At 42.7% G+C, this 22631-nt stretch overlaps 1 protein-coding gene across 2 annotated transcripts in view; it reads left to right on the forward strand.

Annotated features, from left to right (window-relative positions):
* The window catches only part of Plce1 (phospholipase C, epsilon 1), a 241247-nt gene extending 225436 nt beyond the window's left edge, over positions 1 to 15811 (forward strand). For both annotated transcript variants that reach the window (XM_013034379.1, XM_013034380.1), the window contains exons 24-32: positions 1254 to 1417; positions 2756 to 3017; positions 3419 to 3537; positions 7026 to 7154; positions 10341 to 10550; positions 11142 to 11300; positions 13030 to 13248; positions 13541 to 13750; positions 15319 to 15811. In XM_013034379.1, the coding sequence (XP_012889833.1) occupies positions 1254 to 1417; positions 2756 to 3017; positions 3419 to 3537; positions 7026 to 7154; positions 10341 to 10550; positions 11142 to 11300; positions 13030 to 13248; positions 13541 to 13726 (1448 nt within the window). In that variant the 3' untranslated portion in view covers positions 13727 to 13750; positions 15319 to 15811. The remainder of the gene's footprint in view (positions 1 to 1253; positions 1418 to 2755; positions 3018 to 3418; positions 3538 to 7025; positions 7155 to 10340; positions 10551 to 11141; positions 11301 to 13029; positions 13249 to 13540; positions 13751 to 15318) is intronic.
* Positions 15812 to 22631: the final 6820 nt, after the last annotated feature.

Here is a 22631-nt window from a genome sequence, read left to right on the forward strand (position 1 = left end):
CTCATAAACACTTTGCTCGTTGGGACATTTTCCATACAGACTTGAGCCATCAGAGGAACATGTGAAAGTGGAAGAGTTCTGAAGCTGTACAGGAATTCAGTCATCCCTCAAAGAACTGTGCCAAATAAAGTTTGGCCACAAAACACTCGACCTTTCTGTTAGGGTTCACAGAGTTTATGATTGAAGGGATTGAGGACATGATGTGAATCATATGCAATGATTTTTTTTCATATTTAACTACAACAGAAAAAAAAAGAGGTAAACCTAATTTTATGGGTTGAAATAAGGATTTCAGAAAAAAAGTTGGATTTTTTTTTTTGGCTATTGTTCATTCTTGTATAGTTAAGATTTTATCTTACCTTTGAACTAGTGGGAATTGGCCATAAAATTGTCTGCATGGTTCAGTGTTTGGAGACAAAAAAAATGGAATGATTCCTTTCCATAATTCTGTATAAAATGAGGTATTTTTGCAAGATGTTTCAGATAGATGAAGTAAACTTGTAAGATGAGGGTTTTTTGGTTGTTGTTGTTTTGTCAGTTATGGGGCTTGAACTCTGGGTCTGGGCGCTGTCCCTCAACTCTTCAGCTCAAGGCTAGCACTCTACTTCTTGAGCCACAGTGCCACTTCTGGTTTTCTGGTGGTTAATTGGAGATAAGAGTCTCATGGACTTTCCTGCCGAGCTGGCTTTGAACCATGATCCTCAGATCTCAGCCTCCTGAGTAGGTAGGATTATAGGCGTGAGCTACCATCGTTCAGCTTGTTTTTTTGTTTTATAAGCAAGGTAGTTACTAGTAAGGCTGAGATCTGAGGATTGCAAATTGAAGCCAGCTTGGGCAGGATGGTCTGTGAAACTCTTACCTCCAATTGACCACCAAAAAGCCAGGAGTGGAGCTGTAGCTGTAGTCTTAAGTGGTAGAACACTAGCTTTGAGTGAAAAAGGTAACGGCACCCAGGTCCTGAGTTCAAGTCTCAGAACCTGGGAATAAAAAAGGAGCTTAGAAATGGTAGAACCTAGTTTGATATTGGTATAGACTCTTCTGGAAGACAGAGATTTTTCTTTTTATCATTTCCTGCTATCTGTGTTAGGCAGCATTAAATGGCACACAGCAGGTATCCATCAATCTATGGAATGAGAAGCTGATCCTTTCTCCATACTTGATCCTTCAAAAGATGACCACAAAGTTTGTTTGAGCTTTAAATTTATGACACTTAGGCTACAAAGTAACAAGCAGTTCGGGCTTTTGTTTTGCAGATCTCCCGTTACATTTAAACGCTGCAATGTTTGAGGCAAATGGTGGCTGTGGTTATGTTTTGAAGCCCCCAGTACTGTGGGACAAGAACTGCCCCATGTATCAGAAATTTTCTCCACTGGAAAGAGATCTAGACAGCATGGACCCTGCCATCTATTCCTTAACTGTAAGTAGGACAAAGCTGGCATGGCCCAAGTCATTCAGATTTCATGCCCATATCATGTCTTATTTCCCAGAAAGCAGTGGCTGTGGTAAGATGAATTGTGGTCAAGTAGTGGGTCTGAGGATCTCCTTGCTTCACCTGATGGCCTAAAGATGGATGTTCTACTTGCTTGGGACCCCAGAATCTTTTTTTTTTTTTGTCGGTCATGGGGCTTGACCTCTGGGCCTGGGCGCTGTCCCTCAGCTCTTCAGCTTCAGGCGAGCCCTCTACCACTTGAGCTACAGCGCCACTTCTGGTTTTCCGGTGGTTTATTGGAGATAGGAGTCTCATGGTCTCTCCTGCCCGGGCTGGCTTTGAACGACCATCCTCAGATCTCAGCCTCCTGAGTAGCTAGGATTACAGGCGTGAGCCACCAGCGCCCGGCAGACCCCAGAATCTTAACTAGGAGTATACCCCATAAACGCAGAGCTCCTAATTAAGCCAGCAAGTTCCAACAAGCTCTAGGGGTAGACAGAAGGCACCAAATGACTACAGTGAAGCACCTTCCCTGCTTCTCCTTTAACCATTTTTTGTGCTTTTGCCACCTAAGTAATTTAGTCAGGACTCCACAGATTCACTTTAAAAACAGAGAACTGGTAGCTCATTGCCCAGTTCTATGTCCCCGTTCTTTGGCTTCCTCTTAGCTAGCCAAGAAGGGGAGATCTGGGAGCATAAATCAAGGGGATGAGGCCATTTCTTTTCTGCATCTTTAGCTCATGTCCTTTTCTCTCTCCAAGGAAGTCTGTTCATGACACCCTACATCCCTGCAACAGCTCCATTCACACATTTCCTACCATCAAAACTCTTAGCCCAAGACAAGGGATTTATATCTCCTTTTCTATTTGACCATTTTTGCTGATTTGAGTATAGTTTGTTTACAGAAGGCTACAGATGAATATTTAATAGAATATTGCCACTTGCTCAAAAACTAAGCTGTTAAAGACAATTTGACTTAGGGTTGGGAAAGATGGGAGAGAATGGTGGAAAGGATGACATTGCTTAAGATGCATTGTACTCATAAACTGATACTTTGAATTGAAACTCCTTTGTGAGAACTGTAATTTCATGTTACTGCTTGGATTTGATGCTATTGGAAAGTGAATGCTGTTGACAAAATAGGCTGTTCAAATGATCCTAGTCATGTGAGTTCCAGATGACAGTCACTTGTATTGGCTTTACTGTTTTATTCATCATTCACCTTGTCTATTCCTGCATTGTTTGTGGAGGGAGTTGGGAAATCCAGAGTTTATGTTCCCTTCTCTGTCATCTTCTGTGACCTTGATCCTCTTTCTTCTCCTGCAGATTGTCTCAGGCCAAAATGTGTGCCCTAGTAACAGCACGGGAAGCCCCTGCATTGAAGTTGACGTACTGGGCATGCCCCTGGACAGCTGCCATTTCCGCACGAAGCCCATCCATCGAAATACTCTGAACCCCATGTGGAACGAACAGTTCCTGTTCCGAGTTCACTTTGAAGATCTCGTATTTCTTCGATTTGCAGTGGTGGAAAACAACAGTTCAGCAGTAACTGCTCAGAGAATTATTCCACTCAAGGCTTTAAAACGAGGTAGACTTTAATCCCCAAATAGCATCCTTGGCATTGTCAAAACAAACATGAAGTAGAAATGTCAGTGAGAAGGGGGAGAACTGGCTTTGATTGTAGTTGGCAGTGGTGCCTGGTACAGGTCCAGTGTTGTATCAGGGTGGGTGTTGGGTGTGGAGCAGGGGAAAGATTGGGTGATCCTGGGCAAGAGTTGGCTTTGATGTGGCACACAGGGATTTTGGCATCTTGCACCTGACTTGTGCATTGTTCTAGGAACCCTGACCTGCTAAGGAATCCTCTGCTGTTCTTGGTAATGCTATGCAGATTGCAATTTTAAGGTCATATTCCTACCTGCCAGTTATTGACTTGCAGAGTATCTTCTTTGTGCATGGTTAACGGGCTTCCCTACCTCTGCATTATTCCAGGATATCGACATCTTCAGCTGCGAAATCTCCACAATGAAGTCTTAGAAATCTCTAGCTTATTTGTAAGCAGCAGGAGAATGGAAGAAATTTCCTCTGGCAGTACTGTGCCAGCCTCTTTGGTAATTGTTCTCTCTCACTCACGTCAGAGGTGGGCTCTCCTGTGGTTCAGTGAAGTGGCCAATGAATCATTAATTAGGTAGCTGTGGAAATAACAACATGTTTATCCATTTGATCACATTTGTATCAATTGTATACTTCTGCATAATCCTAGAGAGCTTTGGGAAGGCTCCTTGTGCTGGCAGTAGCACTGGGTTACATTACCTACCTTCACTACCACATCTCGGTAGCCTGCTTTCTTTGGTCTTTTCTTTCCCTCATCCCTGTCAATTTCTTCTCTGTCTTTACCCCTGATTGTGTTTTCTCCGCTTTTCTTCTTTTCCTTTTTGTCATACTACAACCTTGCACACTTTTTAATCACCTGGGAGCTTCAAAGTCCTTGTTGCCAGATACTAGCTACAGTGGGTCACACCTGTAGCCCTAGCTACTAGGAGACAGAGGATTTGAAGATCATGGTTTGAAAGCCCTTGAGACTCTTTATCTCCAGTTAACCACCAAAAAGCTGGAAGTGGTGTGAGTTACCACTCAAATACATGAGTTACCGCATTCAGGTACCACTTGAGAGTGGTGGGTCAGTCAAGGACCAGCCTTGACTGAGAAATCTAAGCAAGAGCATGGAGCTCTGAATTCAAGCCCTTGTACTCACACACACACACACTCAGATACAATTCAGGAATAGTCGAAAAGAAAGGATACAGGGAGAGAGTATGTGAGGAGGGGTGCGCAGAGCCTTTGCATGCTCTCTAAGCCACCCTCTGAGGACCTGGACATACTCACCAACCCAAGGCTCTAGAAACCCATCATTTAGGGTTGTCAGGGAGATTTCATGATGTAGCAAGATTGATGAAATCACTGGCCATTGGTGCTTAACACAGTCTCCACCCTTCTCCCTCCCTTTCCCATCTCCTCACCCCCTAATCATGCCTTAGTCTATCTCAGCCACCAGTCATCTCATTAGCAACAGGAAAGTTTCATCACATCCAAGATCTCAAGGGTCTTAGGAGCTATGTGCTAGGAGCCAGGGACCAACACCTAATATTTATTTTGTATTATATCCGACCATGGCATTCTTGGAGTTCTTAGCTGCAGCGTATGAGCTTAGCAACTCTGCTTTCATTGACCCTCGAATTCTAAAGCCAGTAACAACACTAGGCATCTCCCTGTGCCCTTTGACTTTCAGGCCGTCTTCACTGTCCAGTCCTACTGCTTTAGCCCTCACTGATTCTCACCTTGCCATGGCAGTGAATTCCCAACTGGTCTCTTTACTTCTGGATTTGGCCTCCTCTGTCTGTCTTCATTTAAGACCTCCCAGGCAGATCTAAAACCTAAATCTGGATATGTTATTCCTCATTAGAAATCTTAATGTGGGGCTGGGAAGGTGGCTCAGTGATAGCCTTGCATGCTTGAGGCCCTGGGCTTGATTCCTCAGCACCACATAAGCAGAAAAAGAAAAAAGCCGGAAGTGGCGCTGTGGCTCAAGTGGTAGAGCACTAGCCTTGAGCTGAAGAGCTGAGGGACAGTGCCCAGGCCCAGAGTTCAGGCTCCACGACCGGACCAAAAAAAAAAGAAAGAAAGAAAGAAATCTTAATGTGAAGCATGCACAGATGCCATGAATGGCCCAGCTTTACTCACAACATGTCTGAAACCAAATACGCATAGTATCATTTCCAATGCCATTTCTCAATGCCAGAGGATGACACAGGGACGATGTAAATATATATAAATAAGAGTGCTGGGGCTGGGAATGTGACTTAGTGGTAGAGTGCATGCCTAGCATTCATGAAGCCCTGGGTTCCAATCCTCAGTACCACCTAAACAGAAAAAGCTGGAAAGAGCTCTGGGGCTCAAGTGGTAGAGTGCTAGCCTTGAGCCAAAACAGCTCAGGGACAGTGCCCAGGCCCTGAGTTCAAGCCACAAGACTGGCAAAAACAAATAAAAGAGGGCTGGACAAGACCCCCAGGAAAGCAGAGGACTCATGGTATTTCAGAGGGGCAGCTGTACCCAGCTCTCAACTCCAGCTCCTGTTGCCATACACTATCACCAGATCTTTTGATTTCTCAAGAAAAATTAGGACATCCAGAGTTTTTCTGGCAGTATTGGAATTTGAACTCAGCACCTTGAGCATTCTACCACTTGAGCTATATTCCCAGCACTTTTTCTTCCATTACGTTATATGGTCCTGTTTCTTTTTTCTGCACAACTGGACCACAACCTTCCTACTTACACTTCCTGCATAACTGGGATGGGGGTGGGAGGTGGGGAAGTGTCTCACAAAGGTTTTGCTTATACTGTCCTTGAGCTGGGAGCCACTCCATCAACAGTGTCCAAGTAGCCAGGACTACAGGTATAAGCCACCATGCTGCTTTTATCTTTTCTTTTCTTTTCCTTTCCTTTTCTCTTCTTTCTTTTTTAATTTAATTTTATTTTAATTTTTATTTATTTTTTATTGTGAAAATACTGTACAGAGGGGTTACAATTACATGGGCAAGATAGTGAATACATTTCTTATCAAGCATTGTAGCCTCCTCCTTTGTTTCCCTTTCCCATCCCTTCCCATCCCCCCCCCGCCCCTCCACCCAATTTTCCCCACCCCCCTCTTTCCTTCTTTCTTTCCTTCCTCCCTCCCTCCCTCCCTCTCTCCCTCCCACCTGCCCTCCCTCCTTCCTTCTATCCTTCCTTCCTTCCTTCCTTGCTTTTTTCTCTGTCATAGGGCCTGAACTCTGGGCCTGGGTGCTGTCCCTCAGCTCTTCAGCTCAAGGCTAGCACTCTACCACATGAGCTATAGTGCCACTTCTTGCTTTTGCTGCTTATGTGGTGCTCAGGAATCGAACCCAGGGCTTTATGCATGCAAGGCAAGCACTCTACCACTGAGCCACCTTCCCAGCCCCTAGTTTTCTTTTCTTTAACATGTTGGTAACTTACTTCTTTGAAAACATAAGGCAGACTGAACCATGTAATTCAAAAAAATACATTTTATGACATGCAAATAATACCTCAATGTCTGGATGGTAAATTCTCTTTGAGGATAAAGCATTTTATTTATCATCTTTTGCTTGTTCTAGTTTTGTTTTTCAAGACAGTTTTTCACTATGTAACCCAGACTGACCTTGAACTGTCCATCCTATCTCCACTTCCAGAATGCTAGGACTATAGGCATGTGCTACCATACCTGGATTTTATATATTATCTTCCCCTAAAAAAATCTAGTCCAGTCCCCTGAAGGGAGCTGAGACTCGATATTATAGAATGTTAATTTATAGAAGTAAGGACTAACATATTTCATATATCATTCCCTAATTTTGATGGAAAGTTGTACTGTGATTTAAAATAAATCAATCCTTTGACGATGTGCTTCTCAAGAAATACATTGTCTCTCTATTCTACCACACTATCATATACATGTTTCTAAATACAAACACTTCTGTTTTGAACAGAGCCTAGGACTATCATGTAGTTTAGAATTAATAACATAGGATTTTATTTTTGGCAGATGTTTAATACAGAAGAGAGAAGATGTTCTCAGACTCACAGAGTCACGGTACATGGGGTCCCAGGGCCAGAGCCCTTTGCTGTTTTCACTATAAGTGGAGGCACCAAAGCAAAGCAGCTGCTCCAGCAGGTAAGTCTACTGACCTATGGTTAGGGGAATCTGATGTCTAACATGCATAGGTAAACATGTAGATGCAAGCATACATGTGTATCTGTGATGATCATGTGCCTTTTGATTATTTGCCAATGTTGTTCAACATTGAGATCTACTCTAAGAATGATCTGAGAGATCTTGGAATCACTAGATGAGGTATTTTACCCAGAAAGTTTTAAACCATTCTTTAGTCACTGGACTCGAGAAGCATGCAAAGTAGAGTGGATGGCCTTCCAACAATATCCTTTTCCCCTCAAGCCTAGCCATGGGCATCATCTTCTTTGTTAATACAGTGAAGACTAACAATCAGAATTTAAACATGAGCTGAATAAGATCTGCTTGCTGGCATGTGAATTTGATCAGATTCTTCCAGCATCAGCATGGACTACATGGACCAAGAACACATCTCCAGCCCCTCAGGCCTTCCTGTGCAAGAGGAGCAGCCTCTTTGCCCTCCTGCCTTGGCCTATCATCTTGAACATCAAGGTCTTACCCTTCTGATAGTGCAAAGAAGCATAGAGTACCTAAACAAAGACACTGAGAGCCTGTTACCCCCAAACTTGAAGTGGAACTGACCTACACCTTCTCATAGTAGACTCACATTCCTCTGGGTTCCTGTAGCAATCTTTCTGACCCTCTTCAGGCAAGACCATCATCTATCTGTGGGAGGACATGTAGTAGGGTTCAGTAGCAAACTAGGGACAGAGAGAGAGCAGCCTCCAAAAGGAGGGCAGCTTGGTAGGAAGCTCCTCAAAGGGCAAGAAAAGACCTTGTACCATAGACACTGGACACTCCAATAGTTCCAGTGGCCTAACTTCCTTACAGACTCTTATGCATAGCCCACTCAGAACCCCTTCTTCTTGGTAGGAAGCAGAGGAATGACCTTAGAGCTCCTTCTGAAGTTAAGAGTGTATGATGCAATGTAGATATAGACTCATAGAATGCATGGAGGAATGTAAAACCCATGGAACAACCATACTCTATACATGATTATTAATAAATGGCTCTGTACATTAACAACATTTTGCATTTCACATTTTATAAACTGACCTAAGTAGAATCATTAGAAACTGTATAGATACCACATTTCACAGATTACCAAACAGAAGCTGCTGTTGAGGGGATTTGGTTTGGCTCTTTTGTTTAGTTCTTCGTTTATCTATTAGACCATGAACTTCAGTGTTTATTATCACAAAACACAGTTGTTGTTGTGTGTGTGTGTGTGTGTGTGTGTGTGTGTGTGTGTGTGTGTGTGTGTGTGTGTGTTTAGTAAGGAAAACTTTCCATGGGCCACCCTTAACAGTAGACCCCAAGCCAATAAGCAAAAAAGCTCCCAGGACTGAGGATCAGTGCCCCTGGCCCTTCATATGGAGGTAACAGTGCCACCTGCCCTCTTGGAGGCCTCACATCCTGGATTGTTCCTTTCGTGGATGTGTTTAAATCAGTGCGTTTGCTTCTTGACCCAGTGGGCTACTGAGCAGGGTCTGGACTCACAGCCCAGACCAACAGCTGAGTGGAAAAATCTGGTCTTCCAAGAATCGTCTGTGTCCAGTATCTTCAGTATGTTACAGTCTGCTCTTTCTCCACTTGAGAAAGTGTCAACTCTGATCACTGGGGAGATGGGTGCTTGCTTAATCCAGGTCAGGTGGTGCCAGCTATCTCATCACCCAGATACTTCTTACAGGAAGGGAACAAAGGGCATTTCTTCACCATGACTGACCTTTACTCCCTAAAGAGTGCAACTTTTTGTTAACAAACCTTTGCAACAGGAGTGAAAAGAATACATGGGCTAACTTGCCCAGAGTGATGGCTGCTATTTATTACAGTCTCATTATGTACCCATGGTATGTCTCCTGCCCTACTCATTAAAAAACAATCAAGACTGTTACTGTGACTATTCTGATTTTGTAGATGGGAAAATTGAATCTCTAAAGAGTCAAGTAACTCACCCAATACTTCATAGCTAGGAAGTCCCAAAAGGAAACCTCAGCCCCAGGTCTTGCTGGCTCCTGAGCTCTGTGTCCACTGTTCAGTTGAACTGCACAGGGCCAATGTCTAGCACAGAATACCAAGCCTGCACACATACTGGGAGGCATTTACTGAAAGGAGAATTCCAGCAACTTAATCAGATGAGAGTTTGACCCTATGATTCTTGCATAAGAAGATGATTTCCAACATGAGAAAATGAGACTATGTTAGTAAAGGCTAGGCTAAATTCTTTGCCCTCATCCCGAGTTGCAAGATTACAAAGGGCTAAATTCATGGAGTAAGAAAGTTTTTTATTCCATTGTAGCTCTCATTCCAGCAGTGGGGAAAATCAGATGCTATCTGGGATTAGAACAGACATAAATGTGGGCATACAAGAATTCTTAGACAAAAACAATCACATGACACTCAGAGTAGTTTTTACTTGTAAATTGTACATCATACTGTAGGGAGGAAGGTCCCAGACTGTGTGAGAAAAACTAAGCTGAGAAATTGACCCATTACTAAATCAAAGAGAGACCATAAAGGGAAACCTTAAAACGTATTCACACGGACTTCGGCCCTATCTTATACCCTGCCTAATTAGAATGGTGCCTGCCATGCCACATTGTGTATCCTCCTGTAGCTATCTTTGTAATAAATCTCCTGTAGCTGTCTTTGTAACAACCCCAGCTTCAGGGATGCAGGGGCAAATGACATTATGTTTCTGGAATGTACAGCTGCCATGAGTAAGAATATCAACCTGCTTTGTGTTGGAGACCCCAAATTTGCGCAACAATTCAAACCAAAATGATAGGTTAGTTCAAACAGTTACTAGGAGATGGACTGTAACTCCATTGGCCACTGACATAAATATGCAATCTTTATGTGTGTTACAATCCCACCGGCCACCTGCGTGGGGCTGGGCTTGATCACATGGATTTTGCCTTTAAAAACCCTAGCTTGTGGGTTGTTCGGGGTCGCAATTTCAGTTCCTGAGTCTGTGCTGCGTCCCTGGCGGTCAGCTATCCACTTCCCCAATAAAGTCATCTTTTTACATGAGGCTATCTCTGGGAGGTGGACCCTTTTCCCCATAACAATACCTGTGTGACCACCAAGAAAGCAAACTTATTTTGAGTTGCCTCTGTGTCTTAAAAGGTATGCTTAATTTTATCTTTGTTTTTTTTTTTCCTTTAGATTCTGACATCTGATCAAAACACCAAACTGATTGCCACCGACTATTTTTTGATGGAAGAAAAGTATTTTATATCGAAAGAAAAGAACGAGTGCAGGAAACCACCATTCCAGAGGGTCATTGGTCCAGAAGAAGAGATCATGCAGATTTTAAGCAGCTGGTTTCCAGAAGAAGGATATGTGGGCAGGATTGTTTTAAAAGCACAGCAGGAAGTACGTGTGTCCTGGGAGGAGGCCTACGCTCACGCGCACGCGCACCACGAACAGCTCAGTACTTGATTAACTATCTCACCACTCACCACACCCTCCAATCCTGAATTTCATGTGACCATAACTTGAGTCAGCTTATTCCTTTTTGGGTTGTTGTTCTGGTCATGTGGCTTGAACTCAGGATGTGGGCACTGTCCCTTAGCTTTTTCACTCAAAGCTAGTGCTCTGCCATTTGAGCTACAGCGCCACTTCTGGCTTTTTAGTGATTAGAGATAAAAGTCTCATGGACTTTCCTGCCTGGGCTGGATGGAACCATGATTCTCAGACCTCAGCCTTCTGAGTAGCTAGAATTACAGGTGTGATGAGCCAGTTGTGTATAAAATACAAACAAATGCTGAGGCACTGGTGACATAAGATATTAAAATATGGAGAAAGCAGCAGTGGTACTCTCTTGACACTGCTGAAGATGGAGGGAAAAATTGGGAGAGAGAGAGAGAAGGGGTGACATCCAAAATAAACACACCTAAAAATTTCAGTTAATTTTTCTTTCTTCTGTATCACCTTACCATTTACATGTTTTCCTTTTTAACATAGTCTGTAGAAGAGAAAAGTGTTGCTCAGGATGACAAAGAGGTGATCTTGAGCTCAGAGGAGGAAAGTTTCTTCGTACAAGTGCATGACGTTTCTCCAGAACAGCCTCGAACAGTCATCAAAGCACCCCGTGTCAGCACTGCACAGGAGGTCATTCAGCAGGTAAACGCCCCTTCTTATGGCCTGGTGCAGCTCCATGGTAAAGCTCCATGCTGACCCAGCATGCACAGGGCCCTGTGTTTTATCTCTAGCACCACAAGGAAAGAAAAGGAAAACTCTTCTTTCCTCACACTGGTCCTTTTGAGGTATCCATTATTGAGAATAATCCCAGGTCTGTGCATTAAGAGCTCATTTTATGAATGGACTGGAAATACTAGCTCCTTTTTACAGCAGGGGCTTACCTAGTGTCTGCAATGAATCGGGATCCCTACAAAGCACTGGTAATGCTGAACTTTGGAGGTGACTCTGCAAGGAAGATATTTCATTGTCTCAGAAATGCCTGAGCTACTAGCTAAGGGCCACTTCTGCAGGATCCTATAGAAGACAGGCCAGCTCTGACCCGCTCCACTCCTCTAGGGCAAGCTTCCTCGTCTGCATCCTTTCTGATTCCTTCCTTCCTAGCCTCCTCATAGTTTGCGTTCATTCAACACCTACTTAACGAGTGACATAGCAGAATTGTTAGGAGCACAGACCCCTAATTAGCTCTACTTTTATTCACTACTGAGATCCCAAGTGCTCTCAAATCTATGTCTTCATTATACTGGGCACTGATACACTTGGTCTTTGGGAGAAGAATCCCTGGTTTGTTTCTGTTGTGGAAGTACTCCTACTGTGTCTGCTTTCATGAGGCCATTCCATTTGGCTCTGGCCCACCCTTTGTTCTAAGTCACCACATGGAGAACATAGATAGCATAATAGTGCTTTCCTCACAAGGCTGTTGAGAAGACTGGCAGTAAATCTCTTTGTTTTTCACAATGCCTAGTACATAGTAAACACTGTGTATCCATGATTTGCTATTCCTTTTTGTTTTTAGTTTGGTCTGGGACCTAAACTCAGGTCCTTGGCACTGCCCCTGAGCTCTTTTGCTCAAGGCCAGCACTCTACCACAGCTCTACATCCAGTTTTTGAGTGGTTATTGGTGATTATAGTCTCATGGGGACTTTTCTGCTAGAGTTGGCTTTGAACTGCGATCCTCAGATATCAGCTTCCTGAGTAGCTAGGATTATAGGCATGAGCCGCCAGTACCTGGCTTTTGCTATGCCTATTGTGTGATAACTTGGTTATTAGAAAGCCCCATAATTGACTGTAAATTCTAGATTCTTGTTTCTTTTTGCAAAGTAGAGCACAGTATCTGACATGTAGTAGGCCCTGACTAAGTCTTTGATGAGTGAATAAATGCATATGTGAAAGATAATCCATGGGCTAAATGAAAAGGAAACCATGGGACCTCTAAGTTTTCTTTTAACATGCAAGAAGTATGACAGAGCATCCTGGGACACAGAGACTGGATTTTGTTCCTTACTGTTGTAGGCAACCCAGATTAGAATTCCAGACTGGCTCTCCTTCAAATCTAGATTGAATCCTTATTCTGTTATGGAGTTGTGCATACTCTGGAATCTTCTTAACCCATGCAAGTTTAAGCTTTGTCCTCTGGAATCTGCTTTCAGTTTTATAAATTTGTTTCCTCATCTAAATCAGACTATTGGGAAGCACAAGAGGCAACTTGCAGATGTGTCTTATCAGCCATGTAAAAGGAGGTGCCAGATGACAAGATCTACATAGCTTGTGGATATGTACATATCCACATAAGGTGGAAAGTGGCACTTTTCTATTTAGAACGCATCCATATGTTGGAGATACTATATTCAGTTGGTTGAAACTTATCTTTCAGACTTTATGCAAAGCCAAATATTCCTATAGCATCCTGAGCAACCCCAACCCAGGCGACTACGTGCTTTTGGAAGAGGTGGTAAAAGACACGCCCAACAAGAAATCTGCCACCCCAAAGTCCTCACAGCGGGTCCTTCTGGATCAGGAGTGCGTGTTTCAAGCCCAGAGCAAGTGGAAAGGTGCAGGAAAATTCATCCTTAAGCTCAAAGAGCAGGTGCAGGTAGAGTTCCAAATTCCTTTGTTCTCTTCGTGAATCGTTTGATATTCACAGATTCATATCACCACCCAATTTGGGAACTAGGGAACTCTAGGACAAAGATCCTGGGAGGAGTTTTGTTTGAAAAGACTTGTTTAGGTGTATTTTCAGGGCATGGGTAAACAAAGAGTCCTAAGGAAGTCCTCCTGAAGAATCCCTTGGCTCTTCTTCCCAAAGACAAAAGTGGAAAGGGCCCTCTCTGCCATCATGCCCCTGGGTTCCACCTAACCTCAAGGGAAGGTTCTTTTTTCCCCAGGCATCCCGTGAAGATAAAAGAAGAGGCATCTCTTTTGCGAGTGAACTCAAGAAGCTCACCAAGTCAACAAAACAGCCCCGAGGACTTATATCTCCTCCCCAGCTTTCAGCCTCAGAGAGTCTCCAAACCAAGGAGAAACCTGCGAGTAGCTTGCCCTCCAGTGACAGGATGGAATGCCGACAGTGACCAAGGACAGTGCAGTATACCCAGGTACACCAGGTCATGGCACCATTTCCAAATAGGGCTCAACTGAAACTGCTTTGTGAGGCATACAATGCCTTCAGTGTTCAAGAAGAGCTCCTCAGAAGACACTTGCCAGGCGTTTTCAAAATAACAAAGTCTTTTCCAAGAGGATGTACCCTGAAGGCAGGTGGGAGTAGTACCTTAAAATGGGACTTGAAGAACTGCAGGTGTGGCTCATGTGCTAGTGAGCCAGCAGTGTGGGGTAAGGGGAGGAACAAACGAAAGCACATAACCTTAAGTTCAAACCACAGTACTGGCACTCCCCCCCCCAAAAAAAAAGCCTGGAGTTGTATAAACCTGAACTTTTAAAAGTTTAGACCAGCTAGGCATGGTGGCACACTCCTTCAGGAGGTAAAGACAGGAGGAACAAAGCATTGTTATGTCATTTCTTAGGAGTTTTAGGAAAGTGGGAGTGATAGTGATTTATAGTTAATTGCCTTTGGATTCAGTTTTCCAGTAGCAAGCAGACATTTTAGCATTTGTCTTCTAAAAGTTGCTAAGAGTCTTTGCTACAAGTGGCAGCTTTTCTTTAAAACAGGCATTGGTGCTAGTACAGGAATTTATATCCCATGTTAAAACCTTTTGATGATGGCATTTCCAAGAAAAGCAGTTGTTTAAAAAAGAAAGGGGCTCTTTGGTTAGGTGCTCCTAAGAAAAAAAGTTTAATATTTGTGCCACTTTCTGATGACACATTTCATGGGTTTCTTTATTCTAAAAAATATTCACATTTAAATTGATTGATTGATTGATTTTGCTAGTCCTGGAGCTTGAACTCAGGGCCTGGGCACTATCCCTGAGCTGCTTCTTTTACTCAAAGCTAGCACTTTACCACTTGAGCCAAAGCACCACTTCTGGCTTTTTCTGTTTATGTGGTACTGAGGAATCAAATGCAGGGCTTCATGCATGCTAGGCAAGCACTCTTCCACTTAGCCACATTCCCAGCCCTCACATTTAAATTTTTGATACCTTAAAATTTTGCAGGCTAGGTGGTTCACACTTGTAATCCTAGCTACTCAGGAGGCTGAGATCTGGAGGATCATGGTTTGAGGCCATGCCAGAAGGAAAAGTTCACTAGATGATATCTCAAAAACAGCCAGCAACTAGCCAGGCTGGAAATGTGGCTGGTAAAGTGCCAGCTTAGAAAGTGTGAGACTCTGAGTTCAAACCCCATTACTGAAAAGAGAAAAAAAAAAGAATTGCTAAAGAATATTCATCTTTCCCTTAACTCAAGTAATACATTGTATTAACAATCAGGAAAAGTTGGAGGCACTCCACCTTCTCTTAAACAACTTATTTGAATGTAATAAAAAGTTTTTGCTAAAGAATGTACTGTTCCAGGGCAGAAGTAGCCTAACGTTCTTCCTAGTAAGAACATAATGTCTTACCCATTGTGAGTTATATGAAATACATGAGCTCCTAAAATGAGTCACCAGAGCTGTGGGTTTGTTGGCTGGATAACTCTAAACCTTGCTAAGCTATGAAGATTTCTGGTTCATCTTCAATATACTAATAACCCTGTCTATAAAATGTTACAGGTGAAGATCTTTTGGCAAGAAGTTAGTCCAGAACTAACATGGTGGAAAGAAATAGAACTTCATTTTCATCAGATTTAAACTGGAAGTGGAGGATTTCTAAACTGCAGCCGTCACACATGAGATCCATGGAGATGACAAGCACAGAAGCCCAGGGCTCACAGTGACCAAGGAGGGAAATCCAGGGGAGACGCTATCCCTCTATGCTTGTGATAACTGACTTTGAGCAAGGGTCAGCAAACTTTGTAAATGGCCAGACAGTAAATGTTTCATGGGTGGGGTCACATGGTCTGTGTGCAACTACTCAGATCTACTGTGGCATGTAAGAGCAGCCACAGGCAACAGGTCCACAAATGAACGTGTATAATTCCAATAATAAAATTATTTATGGACACTGAAATTGGAATGTCATATAATTGTCACACATCACAAATATTTTTTTCCCCCAACCAGTTAAAAGTGAAGAAGCTTCCAGGTGGTTCACATCTGTAATCCTAGCTAATAGGAGGCTGAGATCTGAGGATTGTGGTTCAAAGCCAGCCTGGGCAACAGAGTCCATAAGACTCTTATCTCCAATTAACCACCAAAAAAAGCTAGAAATTTAGCTGTAGCTCAAGTGGTAGAGCATCAGCCTGGAGTTACAAAGCTCTGAGAAAGCGCCCAGGCCCTAAGTTTGGCCCCAGTACTGTCATAAAAAAAAGAAAAAAAATGCAAAAGCTATTCTTAGTGTTAGGACCATACATAACAGGTAGCAGGCTGAATTTGTCCTATGGGCCAGTTTGCCAACCCTGACTTACAGAACTGAGTGTAGGAGGTACTGAGTTGTGAGACTAAGAAAACTAGCAATATGTTAAATGACTAAGTGGAGAAGTTTTTGAGCATTGCAAATGTAAATCTGACCTAGTAAAACAGGACTCAAAGTCATTCAGCTTAGTTTCTGTATTTGTATACATAATGCACTCTTCTTCAGGATTTCTTTTTAACATATAGAAGTGGATTTTTTTAAAGGTTATTGCTCATATATGCATAGGTGATTTCATTTTTAGTTTTTAGTAAATCAAGTTTGGTGTATAATGTAATATTTACTGTTGTAGCATCTTAATAAGAAACTTAATCGTTTTTTAAAAGAAAAAACAATGAGTTGGTGTTTAAGGTAGATTTATTTATTTTGCAAAGTTTGTACTGACATTGTACTTACATATTTATTAGACATAGCTTTCTTGATATTGCTATGGATTAGAAGTACTAGTGACTCCTTCACTATTTGAGACAAATCTAAAAATAAAATGTATACTCTGAACATATGGAATGGGCTAAATGTTCATGCGAGGGGGATTTATCTGCATTTTTGCCTAACTAAATAGCTAAGTCATCCTTGCCTCTTAATGTAAATTATTTTTTAAAACCTTACTACAGAGTCAGGAACGGGCGGCTCACGCCTGTAATCCCAGCTACTCGGGAGGCTGGGATCTGAGGATCGTGGTTCAAAGCCAGCTGGGGCAGAAAAGTCCCTGAGTCTCTTATTTCCAATTAACCACAAAAAGCCAGAATTAGAGCTGTGGCTCAAGAGAACGCCAGCTTTAAGCACAAAAAGCTCAGGATAGCACCCAAGCCTAGAGTTCAAGTGTTAGGATCAGCAAAAAATAAATAAAATAAAATCTTGCTACACAAAACCATGAGCCAAGTGTAATGGATTCTTTTCATTCTTTGTATGAAGCAAATAATGACGTTTAAAATTGAAATCGGTGTTCCTTTAAAGTGGAACTCAAACTTTATTCTTCCAGTCAATTTTAAGACCCTTCTCTAAAACTTAACCTTTGCTTTGAGGCATTTTTTTTAACAATTATAAAAGTGAATCAAACCATCTCCATGTGTTTTGTCCCCCCATGTTCTAAAAGCAGAAGTGTCAAAAATACACTCGTCAACTTTCATGTCACTGAAAGTACTTCCTCAGCCACTTTACTGTCCACAGAATTCAGGCTCGTTCCTTCTGCATTCATACAGCGCTACAAGCTTCCTTTCAAATCAAATAATCTCCAACAAATGCAGTACTGCCCATATTTTAAAATATTCTGGAAATACTTTATCATACCTCTAAACTAATAGTCTAAGAGGTATGGCTGACCATGGATTAAAAAATGAGTTACTAAATGGCTACAGCTCAAATGAAAATGACGGAGAAACAAGATCAAAGATTGGTCTCTCTAGGTTTATGACTTAGTTTTCATGTTCCCTAAGGCTCTTCCCTCCATCTCTCTCTTCCTCCCTCCCCCATTCTGCCTCAATGTCTTTAGCAGAGTTGTTGATTTGTTTACATTACAAATCTGATGAAACTGACCTGAGTTTGAATGTGGGACTGGGCTGTTTCTCATGTGAGTGGATCCAGCCTAGTACTTGTGTCCCAACTTCGTTGTATATCACATTTTGAGGTTAAAGTACAAGCTGTAATGGCTCTTTGATTTGGTGAAGGACACATTGCTTAGAAACATAAACCTCCCACTACAGTAATGTGTCACCTGATGGGGAGTCATTCTGAGAAACGCCTTGTTAGGCAATTTCGTCTTTGCAAACACCGGTGTACTTCAACAGTGCACTTAGGTCCACTGTAACGTTTTGACCACTGTCACACACCATGCCATCCACACACAGACACCCATCACTCCCCAAGACAGCACGGAGACACAGGCTCACACTGATGTTTGCCAGGAATATGAAAATTCTACTTAAAGCTAATCTGGATTATACAACCACACCAGTACAATCAGTGAAAGACTCGTTCCTATTATTTAGAAGAAATCTAAAGTAGCCATTAGAATTATACCTATCCTTTTATACATTTTAGGCTGCAAGAAATATGGGTTAGGGGGCTGGAAAGGTGGCTCAGCATTAGAGTGCTTGCCTCACATGCATGAGGCCCTGGGTTCGATTTCTCAGCACCACCTAAGCAGAAAAAAAAGCCAGAAGTGGCGCTGTGGCTCAAGTGGTAGAGCGCCAGCCTTGAGCTGAAGAGCTGAGGCCCAGAGTTCAGCTCCCATGACCCACAACATAAAAAAGAAATATGGGTTAAACTCTTACTACTAAACTCAGTAAGGAAGATGATTTAAATACAAGGCTAATTTTATTATTAAAATGAAAAGGAGCATCAAGTTGGTCGTTCTGTTGGGTGGTGTCAACTTTTAGACACAATTTTGGTCAGATCGAGAATCCAGTGTAGTAAGTGATGCTGGAAAGGGCAGAGATTATTTGCTCCCCGTGCATCTGGAACTGAGTGCTTTGTAAGACAGCATAAGCATACCCTTAAGAGAGCAGGACAGATGCGGGGAGCTGGAGGTAAGGCTGTAGGCACTAAGGACTCTATCTGAGCACTAAGTGCTGTCTTGAGGTAAGGCCTCATCTACGGGAGCACCATTACTCTCCAGCTGAAGATCAGTGTGAAGACTGGACTCATCAAAAGTGAAGCTTTATGCCGCCCGGGGCGGGGCAGCGTGGGGGCGGCGGCAGCAGATCTGCCAGTCCGGCCGCCTTGCAGTTGCTGCCGCCTCTGCCGACTTCTCTCCCCCCCCATTGAACAGGCAGCTGTGCTGCGTTCGAGCCCGCTGGGCTCCGTTAAACGGTCAGCGCCAACGGTCCATCCTTCCTTCCACCGGCAGGGGCCGGGCCACAGGGACCCCCCCCCCCCCCCGCTGCCCGGAGTGGTTTCTTTTCTGTTATTAGGGTGACACACCCTGTGATGGTCACATCCCTGGAGACACTGCCCAGCTGCCAAGTGGTTACAGGGGAGCTGAGGGTAGGAGGAGAGGGTGACACAGGTACCATACTGGTACATGGTCACCAGTTCTGGCAACAACATGACTATTGGTCTGGAAGAGAATGAAGCAGGAGAGATGGTACCTGAAGATGTCACTGAAAGTGATATTTTATCTGATTCCACAGTACTTGACCAAGTTGATATCAATGAAAAGGTACCACTGCATCCACCACAAAATGGCAAGATGGCCCTTCCACAGAGAAAGCTCGCGCTTGCTTTAATACACTAAAGAATAGAGTGGGGGAGACGTTGGAGACACGGACTCGCGAGACCCTTCCTGAGGATTTGTACGAAGTGTTATACGAAGTGCTGTGAGCTAGATCAGGAAGGAGAAAGCTCTTGCATAAGTTCTGGCAACCACTCTCAAGCGGGAACGGGGCAAACTCTTTGTGAATCTGATACTCTCCCTGCCTCTTCCCAATGGTGCCACAAACAACCCCTCCACACTTCTCCTATGGGTAAAACATTTGTGCCTTGTCTATCTTTTGTCACCCTTTGACCTCATATATATCTTACAACCTTTTGGCCTGGCCTATCCCCTGTAACCTTTTGGCTCATTTATCTCCTGTAAACTTTTGGCCTTGTGAACCTGTCACATGCCCACTGACTTAAGATTTACTATCTTTGTGTGTATGCCACATATTAGTAGGTAGCAGCTTCCCTTATTACAGTTTGTCCATATCTGCATAGTGTGGTCTGCTCCCTGCCTACCAGGCACTGTATTCCCAGGTTTCACTGAGGAATCAGCACAGCTTCTAAATCCAGTGAAAGTTGCTTTTGCTGGGCCTGTGAAATAAAGCTGAGTACCCAACCCTTCGACTCTGCATCTGCATCCTTTGATCTCAGCCATTCCCTCCTGCAGTCATTTCACAATCACCCAGGGATCCAGAAAAAACAAGATCCACGATAAGCACCTTGTGACAAAAGGCAGACTGCTTATTTTGGCAGCAAAATTGCAATTACCAATTTAAAAAAAAAAATTGAACTTTATTCTTAACTTCTGCCTTACTAGCCATAGATATGACATTCTTATTTCTTCTAGGTGAAGAATCTTACAATCCACAGCATTTTCATATAAGATTGTGATCGATGATCATGTTTTTAACCTAGAGTAAGTTTTGTGCCACACTGTCAGAAGAGTACTAAATTCATTAGGCTTGAATTTTGGAACTATTTTGAATCACCTACATATCTAATATGTGAAATCAGAGATGATTCTGTTCTCCAAAGACATTGTTGATTGGTTGGCCATGGATGCTCAGAATAACATTTGAAAGGAAATGTGACTCAAAAGACCACACTGACAAAAGTCATATAGAGGAGAAAGATTGATTTCCAGCAGACCTGACAAGTCTAAGGTCTCACAAAGAGAGGAGAAAATGACACTGACCTGCTCGTTGAAGGGCCTTTAGTCAAGGGGCCAGAGCGGGGGCCTCACCTAGGGAGCAGGCACTGCCATCAGTGGCAGAGATTGGATGATTGAAAATAAATACTGAAGGGCTAGCAGAGGATTCATGCTGCTAGTCAGCAGTATTCAGATTTTTATTTTTTGTCAGTTGTGGGGCTTGAACTCTGGGCCTGGATGCTGTCCCTCAGCTCTTCAGCTCAAGGTGAGCACTCTACCACTTGAGCCACAGTGCCACTTCTGGTTTTCTCAGTGGTTTATTGGAGGTAAGAGTCTCACGGACTTTTCTGTTTTCTGCCCAAGCTGGCTTTGAATGGCGATCCTCAGATCTCAGCCTCTTGAGTAGCTAGGATTACAGGCCTGAGCCACTGACACCCAGCTGATGCTCAATTTCTTACTTGAAGTCTTACAAATTATTTGCCTGGCCATAAGCCATAATCTTCCTCATTGCCACTACGTGAATAGCTAGGATTTTTTATAGTGTGACCCACCATATCTGGCTTTCTCTTTTGTTTGAGACAGGCTTTCCTTATGGTGCACAAGCTAGTATCAAACTTGTGATCCTCCTGCCTCAGCTCCTTGCATGCTGTGATGACGATGATGACTATCACACATATCTCTTCACCCTTTAGGGGGGAGGGGAGGAAGGTTATTTTCTTGCTATTTTGTTGAGTTCCTTAAATCTTTTTGGATATTCCATGGGTCATATTTTGCTGTTTTTAATTGACTTACCTGTGCATTTTGTATTTTCTCTCATGTGTTTAATTTTGCTTTTATTGTCACTGCTTTTAAACAATTTATATCCAAAAACTCTTTACCCCAGATGAGTATTACAAAGTGATTCCCCATTATTTTCTTCTACTAGTTTTATTTTTTTTGGGTCCGGTCGTGGGGCCTGAACTCTGGGCCTGGGCACTGTCCCTCAGCTCTTCAGCTCAAGGTTAGTGCTCTACCACTTGAGCCACAGGGCCACTTATGGCCTTTTTCTTATGTGGTGCTGAGGAGTCGAACCCAGGGCCTCACGCATGCAAGGCAAGCGCTCTACCACTGAGCCACCTTCCCAGCCCCAAGAAATTTTTTATATTCACTTATTTTACAAGAAAAGCTCTAAGCTCCACACCAAAATAATTGCTTTTGCAGATTTGAATCAATAGGTGTCTATTTAATTGGCCTGTTATCCAATTTTTTTTTAATTCTCACAAAAATAGGGAACAAAGAAAGCTATTTTATTCAATTATTTACAGAAAATATGTGTACATGAATTTCATAGACTAAAATGGCTATTACATAAAATATTGCTTTATAATTAATATTCATAATATGCATTTTACCTGTATGAAAATTTTTTTGGCCATGGCATGGGGGCTTGAACGCAGAACTCATACATTTACTCAGCTTTATTGACACTCTACCCACTTGAGCCATAGCTCCAGTTCTGGCTTTCTGCTAGTGAACTAGAAATGAGGGTCTCTTGGTTTTACCTGCCTGAGTTGACTTTAAACTGAGATTCTCAGAGCAGCTAGAATTTTAGGTGTGAGCCACCAGTGCCCAGCTTGTATGAATGAAATTTAAGGAGGAAAACAAGGTCTTTGCTGAGTACCCTAGGTCCCTAAAAGAGAATAGTAGAGTCTTGGATTTGGTTTCTCCCAGAGCAATTCCACTCCCGTCACTGCATAGCTTATTAAGAAAATGCACAAAACTGTTAAGTGCTAGAACCACATTCACACTCTCCTTGAAAGGAGCCATAATAAACACTTCTTTTTCTAAAAGGCCAAATTAGGTTAGTTCAACAAGAGCCAATCACATGACTCCAATTGTAAGCTATTATTTTCTCAAAAATAGTGTAATAATAGATTTGCTCAAATTTAGATTGTTTTTTTTAAGTATATATTTGTAAAGGGGGAAAAATCATATTGTCAGTCATGATTTGTTTTGTGCTCTATATTCTAATTTTAATATAATAATTTCAGTAAGATTTAGCCCACAGACTTTTTGTATGTGGTGCTTGGGATGAAACCCAGGGATTTCAACTAAACTATAGCCCTAGTTCCTAAAAAATTTTTCTTTTCTTTTTCCTTCCTTCCTTCCTCCCTCCTTCCCTCC

This window comes from Dipodomys ordii, unplaced genomic scaffold (assembly GCF_000151885.1).
Source record: "Dipodomys ordii isolate 6190 unplaced genomic scaffold, Dord_2.0 Scaffold188, whole genome shotgun sequence".
Taxonomy (NCBI): domain Eukaryota; kingdom Metazoa; phylum Chordata; class Mammalia; order Rodentia; family Heteromyidae; genus Dipodomys; species Dipodomys ordii.